This window comes from Egretta garzetta, unplaced genomic scaffold (assembly GCF_000687185.1).
Source record: "Egretta garzetta isolate BGI_Z169 unplaced genomic scaffold, ASM68718v1 scaffold285, whole genome shotgun sequence".
Classification (NCBI taxonomy): Eukaryota; Metazoa; Chordata; class Aves; order Pelecaniformes; family Ardeidae; genus Egretta; species Egretta garzetta.
Genome location: NW_009259715.1, coordinates 280,053 through 299,351, shown reverse-complemented (window position 1 = coordinate 299,351; position 19,299 = coordinate 280,053). Strand labels below are relative to the sequence as shown.

At 34.3% G+C, this 19,299-nt stretch overlaps 1 protein-coding gene across 1 annotated transcript in view; it reads right to left on the bottom strand.

Annotated features, from left to right (window-relative positions):
- Positions 1 to 18,619, bottom strand: part of DPH6 (diphthamine biosynthesis 6) — a 215,163-nt gene extending 196,544 nt beyond the window's left edge. The window contains exons 1-2 of the mRNA XM_009639058.2: positions 18,529 to 18,619; positions 15,959 to 16,152 (exon numbers count right to left, since the gene is read on the bottom strand). Coding sequence (XP_009637353.1) covers positions 15,959 to 16,152; positions 18,529 to 18,598 — 264 coding nt within the window. The 5' untranslated portion in view covers positions 18,599 to 18,619. The remainder of the gene's footprint in view (positions 1 to 15,958; positions 16,153 to 18,528) is intronic.
- Positions 18,620 to 19,299: the final 680 nt, after the last annotated feature.

Sequence of the window (19,299 nt, the reverse complement as noted above, 5' to 3'; positions counted from 1 at the left end):
GTCCCCTTCCAGTTCTCAGAGCACTCACTTGCACAATGGGCTGCCCACTATTGAGCTTTCTTACTTGTTACAAAGAATAAAATAAGTGTGGCCTTCCCACAAATATTTTTGTCCCATTTAACAGAAGTAAAATATTTATATCAAGCTTTCAACATGAATTGCTACTGTTTTATTGAGATGTTAGTTTTTAAACTGAGAAGTTTTCACGGTCTCAGAGTTTTAAACTCGTGTCTCCTTTTCATGCCTCATATTACATTATCATACAGTTGCTGTGATTGTATGCTTGGGAGGAAGAGGTCAAGGATCCCAAACCTATTTTCATTTGAAGTACTCAAATAACATGAGACTTGGAAGCGTGGTCTCAGTTGAGAGTTGCTAACAAGATACAATTAACAAATTAGGTTGAATGTACTTCATATGTTTCAAATGTACATACTGACAATAATGCAACATCCTATCAAACACGCCAACTACTGAAACGTACCAACAAGTACCAAAGAGAAGGACGAGTTCTACATTTTGCTGAAATAAGAAGTTAAGTGTTACCTGACCCTTGCCTAATAAAGACACAATTGCATAATTAAGCAAGTGAAAACTTCTATTCTAATTAAGTATGGACGGAGCATCTTCTAAACAAGGAAGAAACAACAAAAGGCTTGGGGAGGAACCTAAATATGGATGCATTCGGTGTGGTTTCAGTTCAAAGGGGACACTGTAAGTGCTAATACTTTCCACTCAAAAGGAACTAAGACAACTTAAAACCTAATGATCAACTTTGAGAAACACTTCTGTATCAGAAGGTCTCAGTTCTTCAATGGAAGTTTCTAAATATACTTCTCAAAAAAAATGCATCCAAAGGCATAATGAATATGTAACAACTGAAAACCTGTCTGCCACCTTACCAGAAAACTGCAAGTTAGTTGAACGAGAGAATAGGATGCAGGGGCAGAAAAAATTTTCTTATGTAAGCCTAGCATAAATCACTTAAACATAGTTTAGTCCTCATTTCTTCAGCTACAGTATTTTATAAGCAGATTGCAATTGTGTTATCCTCTTAGTATATCCCAAATACATGCTCAGAAATTGCTAAATGGAGCAGGAGAAAAAAAAAAAAAATCTGACAGACTTCAGAAGTGACTGAAGGAAAACTTCCCAGAAACTAGGAGTTGAACGACACTTGCTATGAACCAGTGTGCCAGACCACTGACTGAAAACAAGCCTGGAAGCAAGAATCCTCCTGCTTCTGAATTTCTTCTAGATTTAAGGATTTGGTTGGGTTTTTTTGTTTTTTTTTTTATATGATATATTGCTTTGATCAAAATACAGAAAGTCTAACACGTGGAAGACTTCTTATGTTTCTGCAAATTTGACTTCATGCTTAAGTTTGAAGCAGGTTAACTACTGATACAGAAAAGAGAATAAAGCAGGCTACTCCAATAGTCTGCTAACGTAGAGTACATGACACTACCTACCAGCACTGCCTAACACACATTTTAACACTGGAGACTGCTACACACATCTTTGAAAATACTTAAGTATATTATTTTGCATTTCTACTGCAGCAATGGCCAAGGAAAGAGTAATACCTATTCTTATAACACACTATACAATTATTACATAACATGGCAAACCCTCTCTTTAGCTTGTATTTCCCAGGAATATTCTGGCAGCCAAAATTCTGACAGCCTGGCAAAATAATTACTGAGAACATGAATATTCTGAGGCTGGAATGACACTGATATAACTGTATCGGGAGCAGCGGATAATAACACAGCACTAAGAATACCTACCAACTGATGGAATCAACCGAACAAAAATTCCCAGTGAAACCCCCAATCATCTCATGAATACAAAAGTCCAGCCCATGAAACCTGTTTCCTACCTATGAAATAGCAGCAGACTGCCAACTAGACGTGGTAGTCCCTCCATTTCAGGCTGCAGAAGTATCTACTGCAAAGAAGACTCTAGGTACCCAGCTTTCTCAAGCACCTGGCCCAAACCATGTGTGTGACCACATATATGTTTTAGATCTTTTTATCTTCACTTCAAAAATATTGGAAAAAATTAACATTGCAGAACCAAGAAATAAAAAAGTAGGAAACATCACACACCCATGCAAAACTTTTTGTTTAGTTCCCTTCTAGTGAGTTTTGTGATATAATCTTTAATATTACAATCTGCTTTTCCAGCTTATTTGAAGTACAAGAAAATACAAAAGAGAACATGAAACCATGCACTTGCCACTTTCAAATTCTCAGCTGTCTGAATTTGCTACTAGTACAGTAAAATTGAGTATTATGTATTCGCATAGCTTTCTAGAGCAACCACCTTTCAAAAGGTGCCAAGTCACCTTATCATGTGGAATTGGATGCTCTGGAAAGACAACATGGGTCATCAAGCTCTCAAAGCAACTTAATTAGGCATGGGGAAAAGGAGAATTTTTTTTCCAGCTGATGAAGATTTCAAACAAAGGCTTTCCTTTCTTTGTGCAGTTATACATGACAGTATCTCTAAAATGCAATGCATTTTTTTCAAATGTTTATTATATAAATGATTTATCACTTTTTCCTGGGGACTGAAACTGTGTATTTTCAGCTCAGAAGATAAGCATTCAGGAAAAGCCATTAAGTATTGAAAATTGGAAAATTAAACATGATGCAACTTAACTGCTGAAGTCATGCTGCTCCACAGAAGTTAGTTAACGCAATAGCATCTTTCCATTTGGAGAAACAGGGTACTTAATGTCAAAATATTAAAACCATCTCACAACTAATAGCACAGATTTAGTATTAAAAAGAAGTTCTAAGTCTCAAGGTAAATCTTCCTTTGAAAGCATTTATTGATCTTTCCTTCACAGCGCCGTTCACCATTTCTGTAAAGCAATACTTTTGAGAATGGTGATATAAGCAATGAATAAGTCACGGTGACAAGTGGGTGATAAATAATGACTGATAGACTTTCCCTAAGAACACAGGAACAGTCTCCAAAGGATAAGGATAATACTGAAGGTGGCAAAAAGGGTTACTGTAGCACAAAAACATAGAAACTACTGGAAATCTGTAGAGGTCTGAAGAAAGTTAAGGAATGTGAAAGAAAAAAGAATTACTGGACTTCATAAAACAAACTGTAGCAGAATGAAACATGATTTACATGAATGGGAAAGACTCATGAATTAAGCCAAGCAATTATAAATCAACAGCTATCTAGCTCTGTAAAATCACAAATATCACAGTTTAAACTCAAGTTCTATAAAATATTATATATCTATACACATTAATCCTTTCTTTGTGCTGATACCCTGGTGAGGGAACACAGAAGCTGAAGAAAGCCAAGAAGACAAAGCTATGCCAGGTAGTTTAATGCACCTAATTGGATGACATATTCTGTAATAAACTGTGCCTTCCTGAAATATAATAGTATCACTGTTTTGGATACCAAAAGTAAATTACAATAAAAAAAAAAAAGGGACAAAAAGCATCAAATATATGTATGCAGTACAACTTATCAAGTCACTGTTTAAGCAGAACAACAGAAGAAAAGAAAAAAATGGGGGGCTGTGGATAACACAGAAGACAGCAAAACAAGGTGCCTAAGGAATGTAGAGCAAACAGGTCCATGCTTGAAAGGAAGAGTGTTCATTTGGTTTTAGTCCCTAACTCCTCAGTATCTATTGACACTTCAGAGTCATTTTGAAGATAGTATCTATACTTCCTACAGTTATAAAAACAGAGAGACCATCAAGTAACCAAGTAAAACCTATATACTAATTTCTTCCCTTAAAAACATTATGCCATCAGAGATTCTCTCTCATGTAATCAAGTTCCATAGAAAGAAATAATGCCTTAAAACTAAAAGAAAAAATCTCTAAAAGAATATCCTATAAAAGCAGGTCTTAAAACTTAAATTTAATCATAAAGACACCCCTTGGGGTCATAAACAAAGATTCTTATAAAATGTCCCCAGCGAGTAAAGTCAGTATTTCTTTTGGTTATGTCAACAATGTTCCATTTTTGATTGCAATATTTATTTTTCTTCTTATAGCTAGTGTTACAGCATAGGCAACTGTTCACCAAGTAGGAGTAGATATTTATTATTTTCTATACGAAAGACATACCCAACATACAGTCTCCACATCTTTTGGTATTTCAGAGTCAAATACTGGAAATTAAAATTAAGATGACCTTCAGTAATATCCTTAACTAACCTGCATGAGCTCAGCTTTTATGAAAGGACATTTGAAAATTATTTAGTGATCATTCTTAAGGAATTTATTTGAAAACAAGTATTTTCAGCTACAGATTAACCTTAAATATATATTCTCCTTCACTAAATATTTCAGACAGGGATCACATAATCCAACCAGATGAAAAGAAGTGTGGTATTTTAGGGGAAGGTAATGATTGTAGGATGGGGTAAAATCATCATTGACATTTTAACTAAAAAGAAAAATGTGCATGGACTAAACAGGACATTTCCTATAAGCATCTGCAGTGGCTGCTCTGTCACTTTTTTGCCCGGTCTTGGCGAATTATGCCAGCTCTCAGTAGACAGAAAAGCTGTAATTCATCATCACCAATAATGTAATCTACATTTATCACTATTTTGATTATGTTGAACCTTAATTTTCTAGTTTCATTGCAAGAAAATACACCTTACTCATTTTTCCAAATAGACAGCATCTTACACTTCTCAAAGACTTCAGGTTAAAATTAAATCCTTCTCCCATTGCCAACCAGATCACAGTTACAATAAATCACCTGTAGTTTTCGTCATTAAAATATTATTGTAATTAAGATCATTTTCTAAGCAAAATTCCCACTGATCTGAATGACAGATTTGTCTAAAAAGAGTGAACTGTGATGAAATTACACTGAAAACACTAAAATAATATGTAAAGTAGCTATTTACTTTAAAGTAGAACTTTTATCACCTCTTTTTTCTAATACTCAATTTCTGCCCTTTCCTCATGAAGTAAACTTTCAAGATCACTTTAAGAATTGTAACAATCCATAGTTTGGCCATACTGTAGGAAAAAAAACCCAAACAACTTGTTTTACCATTAAAAAAAACATATCATGAAGCAGCTTATTAACAAAAATGAAAAACACACACAGAGTATTTAAGATTAGCAGTAATTATGCAATCAGTGCAAGAATTAACCTCGACTCAGAGTTTCAATTAAATGTAGAGTGAAGTAAAGTCATTTTGACAAAATTTAATGTTGCTTTCCTGCCAGTAGAATAACAGTTGCTTTACTCAAAAAACATGGGTCACCTTTTTAACTTCTGTAATTATTTTGTGTTAATGGACAGTAAATATGGGGTATCTTCTGGATTAGCCAATGCATATTATGCCGTAACATTTCAGTGTATAAAATCTCATGGTAAAAAGTAAAGACTTCATATGACTAGAAGCTAGAGGTTACCCATAAAACAGGCAGACAAAATCAAAGCTTCTACAAACTACACTCCTGAAGCATTTCACCTCTTAGCAGAGGGACATCTTAATTTAGTCTTCATCAACAGTTATTGTCAGGTCTCAAATACTGCAAGGAGAGGTTTGTAATGTACGATTTACTCCACCAAAATTCTTACCACTTGTTACACAGAAAAAATGGTCTTCTGAAGTAGAAAGCTGGTGCATTTATCTACTACTCCAAACGAACTCAGGCATGTGGGCAGTCATGTGTTTTACACAAATCATTAGAGATACAGGAATGTTTTGAGTAGCCATCAATGGTTATATCATTAACTATAATTTACTGCAATGACTTACGATTTTCATTTCATAGAAGTGCATTAAGAGTGTGTTCTACACATACATTAACACTCCCCATCATAAAATAAAGCCATTTAACTTTTCACAGAGTGACTTTTATGATGCTGTTACAGAAGAAACTAATTGTAGTTAAAGCATTTATTTTTTAAAAGGTCATGCTTTTTTATCATAGTTTGTAATACTTAAATGGCAGCGTATGAGTGTGAATGTGCATCTATGCGAATGCAGGGAACATGTGTACTCAATACTGAACCCATCTAACAAGTTCTGCAGAAAACACAGAATAAAAAGTTATTTGCATATTAAGCTATAATGAAGTAAAAGAGAAATCTAAATTGTAAATGAGTTTTGGAGACAAATCAATGCTAATGAACAATTACTTCAGTCACAATTAAAACATCATCATTAATAAAGCTTAGGTGTTCTGCTGGTGAGCACGTCTTTAGTTCCTGGCAGATCATGCAAGACCTAATTTAGGAGAAGTTTAAAATTATTTTGTTTTGAAGCTCCACTTCAAACAAAAACTTCAGGAAAGCCTACACAACTCAGAAAACCCCATCCAGTTTTAATGAATGCCCCGAATGCCTGATAAAATTTCAGATTTTCACCAGATAATGACAAGAGAGCTTATAAACCTAAAAGATGACTCAGAACAGTCTCTTTTGTTCCCTTTCTTGCACGTAAAACAGTCAGTGAAAAATCAAAATGTTTCCTTAAGAAAAAAAAAGGCTTTTGTTTGAGCTAAAAATAAGTCTAAACATCCTGTTCTTTACCTGAACGCTCAAAACCAGCTGTAGGTAGTAACCATGTAAGGAGAAACTACAGAGGGCACTGTTGTATCAGTTATCAAGAGTTACAATGGTGACAGGGCCCAAGAACAGAAGACTGTCAGGAAAATAAATAACTAACTAAAGAAAGAATCCGGAGTTAGAAGAGCATGCAAATGCACTAAACCTAAAACAATAATAAGGCAAAAAACTGAAGCTGTATTTCTGAAGGAAAATGGACTGAAAAAAAAGTTCATGTAACAGACTGTCAAGCTGATAGGAATACTGCAGTGCACACATTTGGCATTTTCCTTTGTAGTACTTTCCACAGAAAAGGTAACTAATCATAGTGCCGCCTTATCCTTTGCAAACAGCAACCTATTACTGGAATTCCACTCATAATCAATATGAAAATGAGTGATGACTATTATGCAATTCTTCCGCAGGTGGAATTTATCAACAGAAAGAATATCTCCACACTGTATAGTCCTTTTACAGCGTAAAAGGCCAGTTCTGTTTTATTCCTTTTCATAATGACAGTTACAAATCAATCATTTCTATTTTGAAAATGGTAACATTGGTGCAATATAAACCAAATTAAATCCCAGCCTTTCCAGTAGAATTACCTCTGAATATGCTGATCAGAAACAGTAAATGTCCAGCTGAAAATAATATAACCATGCAACTGCTGCAGGTATGACACTCATATCAAAGGGGGGGGGTATTAAATAAGTCAGCTTAAATAACTTAGTAATTGTATAAGAAAGCAAAATGATTTTTTACAAAGAATGAGCTTCAGAGAAAAAAATTATGAAGACAAATTTGATAAATGTTTTGCTGTTCATTTATATGAAAGCTCACCTGTCCTTGCTTGTATTTTATTAGAACTAACCCCAATTACATTTCATTAAACACTAATAAATTTTAAAACATATATTACCGCTGCCTAATGAGAAGTGTAAATAATATAAAGCAGCCAGTTACCTCAGCACAGAATAAGATAATTCATTTCTTATATTTTTCATTTTTATATTTAAAAGACATGATGAGGGTGCCAAATAAGAAACCAAAGCACTGAAATAAGATATGGATAGTACCATGTATTTAAATGAAACTGTAGACAAGAAAGGTGTTGCTCTTGTTCAACAATCTCGTGGCAAAACCCACAAGCAGCATATTTCACAGTACTACAACAAAAACCATAGGACTTATGAACATTGACTCAAATTCACATTTAAAGAAAAAAAGGCTACATGGAAGGTATTTTCAAATTAAGTTACACAATAACTCCATAATAAACCAAAGAATAAATGTTAACAGAGAAGATGCTCAAGCAAACAAAACAGCTACCAGAGAATTGTCTACAGCTATGTGAATGAATGAACAAAACAAACAAAAACAAAACCACAGACGGTGCCCGTGGATACTCACTCACATCCACATGCATAAGAACTGTGATGGTAACTGTGGAGGAATTGTGTCTCTAAGCATGCAAAGACAGAGGTACTACATGAAAGCAAACTGCCACAGAAAATGAAAATCCAGGTGTTTGGTTTTTTTTTAAATTGCAAAACCAGACAACACAAATATATTTACCAAGCAAGAGCCTAGGTTCCTTCACAGACACTGATACCTCGAATTCCTTCTAAGTGATTTAAGTAATTGCTTCAAGCAACTTGTTAATAAAAGATAAATAAACCCAAAAACTAATATGCATGTCAGAAATGGGTTTCATCCAGGTTTTGTCATCTTTGGCTTCCAAACAGGCCCTGTACACGTAATGTTAAGTGGAAAAGTTCACTCAATTTCAAATTCTTATCTACTCTGTCTTTAGCCTACTTCTTTTTCTAAATCAGAATTATTTTAAAATTGCTGAACATACTACCAGTCTAGTAATCTGTTTAGCTCTTGTTTATTAGCATCATTGTTTTCTAGCAGTCTAGTTTTGCTAAAATAAAGTTTCATCTAATTTTATTGTTTCCAGTTATTAATAAAATTTCACTACTAGTATTTTATACTCCTTTTGAAGTGTACATGATTGCAGGCAGGTTGCATGCATGTAAAAAAACCTAACAGTTTGTTAGCTGCACAGTATTAATAAAAGAAATGCCTATTAACCTACTAAACATATACTACGACAGTAGGCTAAAACAGGTGAAGTTCTCAAATTAAGATACATGTTTGTTCTATGTAAAATTTAACAGCATTTTAATTCAGAAATGTTGTAGTTCATTCCTACAGCAGTGCAATTGGATCCAAATGGGGCTGTTACTGAGGCTGTTGAGTCTATGCATGTCACTTAAATAAAATTCAAACCATGAAAAAAGTTTTGATAACGTTTACAAAATTGACTTAAACATCTTAATGTATTTTTCCATTTAACTACAATACTGAATGCCAAAATGTTAACAGATAACTCTCTAAATATTCAAGATATTTAACAAGGTATTTGAGGTTCCTTTCTCCCCATGCAATACAGCACATTAAAACCAATTTTAGTATCGTAATTTATTCAAAGCTTGATTATGAGCAATAGCTGGGAGAAGAAATACAGCATTGTTGATTCATATACAAGCATTTCACTTAACTACATTGGATAATAGCAGTGCTCCTAAAGGAGTATAAAAGCAAAGTGATTAGAAGTCATTACTGTTAATTAGCATTCACTTTACATTGATAGGGATGAACCTTTTCTGAGCTGAACAAATGGAAAGCTTTTTATCTGAAAGTCTGCCAAACCTGGTCAAGGTAGGCACTGAAATAAAGTGTCAGTGACCAGTAAGTAGAATTCAGAACAACAATAACAAAAAAGCAAAACAAAATCTAAGGATGTATCATCATCCAATTAGTGAGATTCAGTTTTTAAACAGGAAAAGGCTTGAAGGCAATGAGTAAAACTGGAAACTCATACTTCACGTTCTGCAATCTCACTGATAAAAGGAGGAAATGTGTGTTTATCAAACTTGCTGCGAGTGCACGGTTCATTTGGCCTCCTGTAAACAATGCCTGGCTGCCCATTTCCAAATGCATGTGAGAATCCTGCAACCCAGAACATCATATTCAGCAGGCAAGGTCACACTAGAGATGCCCTGGAAATGGGAAATTAGGAAAACCTGGCAATCAGAGGTTTAAAGCTGACCAGAACAAGCCCTCGGGCTTGCTTGCCATCTTTCACCACCAGCCTGACTGTCTCTGCTTATTCAGTATTAACACAACAAGACTGAGAGTGGGTGAAAACAACTCCACACACCTAACAGGGAGAAATACAGTGACTTTTTTGTTTACATAAAGCTCAACATTTCTCACGGTAAGAAACTACCTCAAAGATGTTGCTCAAGACTCCCTTCTGGAAAAAAAATTGACCCTTCCTGAACAGTTCAGATGAGACATGGAGAATGACAGGCATCCTGTTGATTAAAAAATTTCCTTGTTCCCATCTCATTTTAAAATTCAAACTAAAAAAAAACCTAAACAAACTTTGTCTTGTGAATGGAACAAGATACATAATTATTTTCACACTGCTTAAAGCACTGCCAACTATGCAATTATTTCTTACCCTCTTCCCCTAATTCACACTCCTATTCACTGCTGATGACAATGGTCATCCCCTAGCTGAAGGTAGCTATGGAGCTCCACTTCAGAATTAAAAGAAAAAAATAACAAGTCGATTAAAAAAAAAAATCATTGAACATGATTAATGCAAAGGGACAATTCTAATTCTCACAGATAAAAATCTAGTCACTATAAAAGGCATAGGAACTTAATCTATGCCACATGAAAAACCACAGCAAATGTTTTGTCTCAAAAAACCCACCTTACTTTATGAAGAAGCACGGTTATTTATTTCTTGTCAGTGTAGGTAGCCTTCTCATACAATTTCTAAAAGTTCACATTTAACTTTCATGTCTAAAGGCAAAAAGAAATGCTCTAAGAGATATGGTTTCCAAATGTTTATCTAATCAACATGAGTAGTAGAGGGCCTAAAAAATAAATGACATTGTTTATCACTGTTCTCCCTAAATGAGCACTGAAGATTTTTTAGGATGTTTTTTCAATACTGATATTATAATTTCACTTGCTATACATAAATTCTATGTTTCAATTGCTGAATTATATATAAAGTTAATCTATCAAAATATCAAGGGCACACTATTCTTGATTTGCAATAATCTTAAAGTGTAGGAGAAAAAAATTATTGAGATTATTTTGGAAATTCAGGGTAAAAACAAATACCTCTTCCTAATTTAATCTTTCTGAAAAATATTGAGAAATATACCTTTGAGGAATTAGTCTATATATCTACAAATAATTCAAATCGTAATAGGGAAAGTATCAGATTCTCTTCAACTGAAAACATGGGAAATGATGACTGGTATAGAAATGTTTTGCACACTCCTGAACTCTCTGAATCCCATCAGTGAAAGGGGGAACTTATAAACTGCAAAATTAGTTTTTTGAACAACATGCTGAGGTCCTCAGATTACAGATTCTTGAAGTCAATCAGGATTCCATAACTAGTAATATTTAGATCTTTAAGACTCCTCAAAAAATCTGCAAGCCTTATTTGTATGAAATGAGTACATTCTTAGTCCTTATCACGTAAACACTACCATCGAAGTCATGAGGACTACTGAGAGCTGATTAAAATGAACACCTAAAAGCCAAATGACTATTTCTAAATATTGTTTCTTTTAAATGCATTTTATAACAGAGAAGACAGTGAAGCAATGACTGCAGTAGAATACCATGTTACATTTATTAATGATTTTTTCTAGACATTTGGCTGTACAAAAGCCACAGAAAGTCAGTCGTCAGACTGAATCTAAGAACTCATTTTACCCACTGGCCACAGCAGCTAAATTCTGGAAAAGGGTGAAGGGAAGACTGTTTCCTTAGCATGGGAGACTATTAGCAATAATGAGGAACTGAAAACTTTATCTTCTGTGAGGGAATTAATCCCTATCCAAAGGCAACAGAATAACCTTGTATTTCATCCATCCATCTCAAACGCTGAAGAACTGTTTCCTGAAGAACTCCAAGTCTTAGAGAGTTTCACTGAATAATGATAGGACCTAAGTTACCTCTATTCCACCTGAGCCTGCACAGTCAAAGTACTCTGAGACAAAATATCATCCTTAAATAACATCAAAAAAATCACTCAGCTATTGCAATTTTAACTTGGACAGGAATACTTCCCATCTTCAGTAAACATCAGTTTGGGTCCATTTAAAAAATCATGATCCTGTCCTTAAAAAATGAAACTATTAAATACAGGAGTCATACTATATTAATAAGCTCTTTGTTGCTATAACTAAAAAACATGTTACTTATTCTTAGTGACTGACTGAATTTTAAGATCACTGCTCCAGAATGTGACAATATTTTAGAAAATAATTTTCTTTCTTTTCTTTTCCACACTACTGATAAAATTGAACAGTGCCACAAGCAAAACCTATTATTATTCAAATGTTTCATATACCAAATATATCCAATATCAATTCTTATTTTTCAGCTGATGATGAATGGATGGTATCATAATTAATAATCCTCAGTCCTCAGATCAAATATATTAATTTCTTTCATGTGTACTCTTGGGTTTTTTTGTAAGTTTGCAGGTTCTGAACCCACAAAATGTACCACAAAACTATGCCAGAAATAACACGTTAAAACCGAAAATGCACTGAAAAAATCAACTTGCATGCTTTATAATAAACACGGGGACATATACTACAAAGAAACTATATATAGAATCAATTTTTGAAATACTAATTTAAAAAAAAAACTCAAGATGAAAAAACAGCTAGAAGAAAAAACATTTTTATCAAGAAGTTCAAGAATTCTACATATAATTCCAGCAGTAGAAACTTACCAAATCAAGACAAAGACTTCACAGAGCGTAGGAGATAAGCCAAGAAACTTGGAAGAGGACAGAACTGTCTACTGAAAACCAGAACTGAAATACATGAAAACCAGAACTGAAATACATTATCTTGCATTGGTTTGTATAGTCTGGAAGCTGTTACAACCACTGCCCTAAACAAAAGTTTGGCCATAGTTCCATGAGATATCATGAGATACAGAAAACAATCCAACATTCAATGCATGTAACACCACTTCTGTATGTGCTTGCATAAAACATCAATCTATTATATGTACAAGATCATAATTGCATTGAAAAGGGGAGAAAGCAGTTAAAGATGCCTATATTGAGGAGTATGCTATAGGAAAGTTTCTTAAACACACCTCTGTGCTCCGGTCTTTCCAACCACTAAAGGGAAAGAAACATGGTTTTCCCACACGTTTCCTGGTTTCAAAGACAATGCCATGATAAAACCCATAAGGATAATTCAGATAACTAAGAAATTCTAGTACTTACATGCTTTGCTAGAAAAAGCTCCAATACTCAAAGCGACAAACATGGACCAACAAGGGTATCAGTAATCCCTATTCAGTAACATGGAGAGTATATTAAATTGTTCTTTAGACCACATGATTTTCATGTCTTGTAAAGTAAATATTCTACTATCAGGTGAGGACTGCATACTGAGACACATTTAGACATCATATGAATACTCTGATATGTTTCACAACATATATTGAATACAGAATCTAAAACAGGGCATCAGGCAACTAAAAAATAAACAAAAATTTCCTTCATACCTATCAATCATCTGGTTTGTGACAATAAAATTAGTAGGTTTACAGTCATCAGCAGTCAGTATCACTTTCTGAGTCCCATGAACTAGAACAGGACTGACATCCTAGGTTTCCCAGCACTGCAGGAGAATATTTAACTTTTTAGAAATCATCTTCTCATAACACTACTTTTAAAAATATCAAATACTTTCAAATCCATACTTGTTTTTCAAATGTGTTTTAATTTTTTGCTAAAGAAGTACTTGTAATACAAATGTTCTTTACAAACTGAAAGTGAGGCTCTTTATGTGATTTTGATCTAGACACACCTTTCCTGTATTCTTGGGCCTAAACCGTTTGACAGAAAAAGAGCTATGTTAGTTTCACCAGTGTTTTGAAATTACATCCACTCAAGGATGCATTTTGACAAGGCTTCCGCAGAATTCCTCCCCTCCCTTCAACAGAATGCAAACTGAGCTCTCTGTTTAGAACTATTAACATCTGGGGAAAAAAATTCCTAAAGCAAAATCCTCAGTGACTATGACTTACATAGTAAAACTACAAAACTGCAGTTATAAATAAACGTGAAAATATAAAAATAGAAAGCTTTCAAAGTTACTGTTAACACACACACAAAAAGATTCATGTCTTTTTCATAAAACTAAAAAACCCCAAAACTTTGCAACTATTCATCACAATATGCAAGACTTCTACTGAAACTTTTACACCAGAATTTCATAGATAGGTTTGACTGTAAAGGCATGATTATCCAAAGTCTAACATAAAGGCAGTATATTGTTAATATTTATGTCTTTAAAATATCATACAGTGGAATTAATATTTCTATACAGGAAATAAGTAGTTATTTAGTTCCACACAACTTGGTAATATCTCTTTCAACTACAGTTGCAATTATCATGTACAAACTTCCAAAGCAGAAGTTGTCAAGATTTAACATTAGCATTAATTTATGTCAGGCATCCATTTCTCCAAAGACAGCAAGAATCGAAAAGGAAGTATCATCTTCATTGCCACTAATCTGCCCATTTTTAATTAAATTGATCAGTAATTTATTATCTTCCCCAGCAGCAGAAAGCTGTTAGTATGCAGCTTTAAGAGACAGCATATACTAGTTCTTCTAATTTCTAACACTATCATGGTTCAAAAACGATCTAAAACTGCTGTACCGTATTTCTTTTAATTCCTGTACTGCATGATATGCACATTCCATTTAAAACCTCTGTGAAGTACTCTAGAGCATAATCATAGAATTTTTTAGGTTGGAAAAGACCTTTCAGATCACTGAGTCCAACCATAAACCGGACACTGCCAAGTCCACCACTAAACCATGTCCCTAAGCACCACTCCTACACCTCTTAAATACCTCCAGAGATGGTGACAATCACTTCCCCGGGCAGCCTGTTCCAGCGCTTGACAACCCTTTCGGTGAAGACATTTTTCCTAGCACTTAATCTAAAACTCCCCTGCTGCAACTTGAGGCCATACAGCCTACATGCGCTGTTTTCCTGTTTCGTAGTCTCATACTCCAACATAGGTGTATGATCTTGATTTCACTTTAGAGGAATATGACTTCCCTGCCAAAAGTGTTTAGAAGACATAACATTCTACTCCAACATGGTTCAGGAAGCACTCTGCACTCAAACCACATTCTTAGGTCTTATCTGCAAGTCTTTTTTTTTTTTTTTTTTTTTAAAACTGAACAAAGAATAAGCCTGAAGATTTTAGGTGCAAAAATCTCAATTCTCATTTCAGTGGAGGAAAGGAGGCTAGAAAACGCTCAATATGTGAACTGAGGACTACAAATACTACTTCAGTGAAAGAGCTGAAGTTTCAGAAAGTAGTCTACCAGTCTGATCAATAAAATTTAAATGTGTATTTACTTTTTTAAAAACAGCAATTAATATGATTTTCTGAACATCGTATTGTTTCAGTACTGTGCATTGCAGTCATTAACGCAATTAACTGGAACAGACGTAGCATCTTCATTCAAACTTTGTGTAAAACCTCTGGACTCAGTGGGAGGTTTTCCATTTATTTCAATGAGATTTGATTTAATTCCAGTGGCAAATAAAGTAATACATGAAACATACTGGAAAAGAACAGATAATAAATTTCAAGTGCTTTAGGAAATATGCTCATTATCTCCCTTTAATTGGTTTTATAGCTAAACAGGATTGATATATGCTATTGCTATTATGTAGTATATTAGAATATAGTTACAGGGCTACCAGAATCAAAACTATCATTGTAAAATATTCTCTAATACTCTGTGAATGATCTGCAACACACAAATAACAGATTCTGGTTTACAGAGCATAAGTGTACACAAACGAAAATGTCTAGACATTACTTGCCATACATTAATAAATGCGCAAAACCCCAAATACCTCTCACTCCAGTAATCAAGCAATGAATTATTTTAAATATGAACTACATAAGCATTTTAATTACAGATAATTTTTATAATTATATTTTTGTAGTATATGCCGAGCACCTGTTTTTATTAAATAGGAACAAGATTTTTGCTTGAAATGGGTATTAATAAGTCCAACATACACTGGGGAAAAAGGAATAAAGTTATGCTATATACTTACAGTGCCAGGAAGAACAAAGGAATAGAAATAAAACTTGTAAAAGTGTTAAAATTTTTTCTCAAAGCTTTCCTTAAATACCTAAGAGGATCATTTACTTAAATTCATAAATGAGTTAAGCAATATAATTGTCCCCAGTTATTTCATTCTTTTCATTCAGCATACCTTAACAAGTTTCATGAGGCGGTAAAGGTCTTCAACCTCATCTTCCTGACACGTGGTATACACTCTTCCAGTATTTACACTGGTACCCTTTATGAAACCACGATAGAGTGGCAAATCCAATGCATCAGCATATAGGTCAACAGCATGGTGTCCTACTGTCTGATACATATAGCTGTCCAATTCATCAGTCTGCCCTGCCACAATTAAGAAACAAACATATTAGGTACATTATTTCAACAATTACAGATAATCACAATACTACAAAGCACCAATAAAATCTAAATGTTAATATTTTTCAGTTCACAAACAGATGTTTGGTGACAATACCTCTATAAACATGGAAAGAAAAAAAAATAGATTTATCCACCTAACAGACGCATGGAGAGGAAGACATCTGTCACAAACATGCTGCCTATTTGGAAATTGTGGTGTCTATTTCTTCTTTAGTATTCCTCCCTGCTTCATCCAAAAATCTCGTAACGGTCCAATCCTGCTCCTATTTATATGGTAATTTTAATAGGAACACAGTTCAGAAGCACAAACCCAGATGCATTTCAACATAATCAGAGCAAGAAATTTGTAATGCACTGCAACACTGAGAATAAGCAATAGGCTGTCAAAATTTCCAAAAACTTTACTGTTAAAATTGTTACCATGTTCATCAAGAAGGAAGAGGAGATTATTTCTGCTTAAGCAGAATAAAAGTAGACTGCTACAATGTTTTGGCATTGCTTAATATATATAAAAAAAAAAAAGGAAGTCTGTTATAATATCCAGGCCCTTTCTCCCTGCACTCCCTTTAAAAATTAAGCTCGAAATAAAAATCAATTCTTTGCCGTTATTTCCTTAACCAAGAGAAAGATTTAACTGAATTTTCTTACAAGCAGTTTGTAGCTAGCAGACAAGAAAGAACAGCTAAAATGCAAACATCATGAATTTGAATTAAATCTCAAACTGTACAATATACCATTCACTTGAAAAATTAGCTGAAAGATTTTTATAAACAGATTGATAAAGCAATACATCATTACTGGTGAAATCTCTATTAAAAGCTAACACAGTTTACTGTTTAAATGCTAATTTGCAATACTGTAACTTCTTTTAATTTACACAGACACATCAAGCATTTCTGCTGTATACCTATATAGCACATCTTGCAAAGAGAAGGGTCTGTAACATTGATCAAGATAACTAATTTGTGATGTAACAATTAGGTCATGTCACATTTGATGCCATACAACAGATACGCTTTTGCTCAAAATAGGCAAATCCAAACCCATAGCCGCAACTAACCAACCCAGACCAGAAGAGTTGATTTAAAAGAAAATTCAGTGGTTTTCAACATACATGAATATAACAAGGTCTTTAAACTGATATTCGGTTCAGAATACAGAGTTTCTTTATTAATTGAGACTCTCCAGGCAACAGTGGTACAAGATAAAATAAAATGAATGGCATAGAATCCTCTATTGCCTGAAGCACCTCAATTAACTTTCCACAAAATTTCCAACTACACACTTAAAGAGGGCATTTTATGATTTTAATGACAATATTCCACATTTCTGATGTGGATAAATTAGTTTAAAGACAACATATTTCAACAAGATTAGAGATGATTATGTCTCAGCTACCCAGAAAATAAATTGTTCCTGTACTCCCAAGCATTTGCCAGTCCCGTCCACGACTCATTTGTGATGGCAGCTCCTTTTTTTCTTCACTTTCTGTGTATCGTCCTATCGTACAGTTACCAGGTATCGTACTTAATTGTTTAACATATGTTGAATAGTTAACCTATGTTAGCATACTTTAACATTCTCCCGTACCAATTGGGAAACAACTCACTTCCTTTTCAAGTCTCACTTCAAGTTCAGTTTATGCTCCAGTCCAACACAGAAGCACTCAGCTCACCCTCTCACCTCACCACTGACTTAAGACTACCTGAGTTTCTCCCATTCTCTTTCACAGAAATAAGTCTAGGTGCAGCCTGTCAGGAACTGATCAGAAAACTGGTCCAAGCTAGAAGGAAGGAAAAAGGCAGGAAGAAGACATGCATCGAGGTCATTTCCAACCCAGATCAGTTCCTCAATCCAGTTCACAAATGCTGGGCTAGAATAACAGAGGAATATACACAACACTGAAAACAAATGAGCAGCAGCAAAACTGCGTATTTTGGCATTTTGGAATGGTTTCTGCCAGTTTAAAGCATTTCTAGAAGTACAGCATTTGTTTTGTTTGATGATACCCTTTATGGCCTTTTACTATTTGTGCTACTGAACTGACAGAATCCCTTTGTTTACCATGAGGAATATTCATATTCTCCCTTTTTCAAATTGTGTAAGCCTTTCTTTTACTGATCATCACCTTGTGTGTTTTTTTCCCCTTTGAGGAAAAATACATTTAATAAGTCTCCATAGCATTTTCTTTTTTCTACCTCTTAAGATTTCTAGATTATCCTTCAATATGCAAAACTATACAAAAACACATAAAGGAACTTAATTCAGGCACAGCTATGCCTCCATTGTTTCTGATATAAAAAAAAAATTCTCCTAGAAGAAACATGGCTTTCATACCTGTGTTTTCAGCAGGTCTTAAATTGGCTAGAGCAACAATCTGATGTCCAGCAGCAACACACTGCATCATATTATAACAACTGTCCTTCCCACCACTGTAAGAAAAAGTAAATAGTGGCAATTAAAAGTACTGGTAAATGTTTTAGCCCCTTATGACTTTTGCCTAATTAGTCGAAAATTAGTATCAGCAGAGCTGGTTATAGAGTTCTGAAATTAAAAAAAAGGATGATTTCACCATACAACATTTACTATATATATATATATACTGCCTACATACAGTATCCACAAAGCAAATATCCAGTTCTGTATCTTACTGTTAATCTGGGACGCTCCATGAAGAACAGCCACTTACACTGGAATCCCTTCAGAACAAGGACTGTCTTCTACTCCAGAGACAAATAACTCTGTACCCGTTACTAGATAACTTGGATTAAAAAACCAATATCTGCTCCAGAGAGTTGCCAGCATTAGCAATCTTTTTAAATGAAGACTGTCATGTTAGGAATAACATTTATCCTTCATGGGATACTTTGCCTAGCATTTCCACATTTTCAACGTACTTCCCATTCTCAAAAGGTGTAATTACGACAGGCAGAAGAGCAGGTTCAGCTGACAGTGCATTGAACATACACATTTTTTTTACTGCATATAACTGCAAATAAAAATAAATACTGCTGATTAAAAAAAATTAGAAAAACAAACAGAAAGATACTCTTCTCCGAGGCAAAGAGTTGATACTCTAACACAGAGAACACAAGTAATTTTGACATT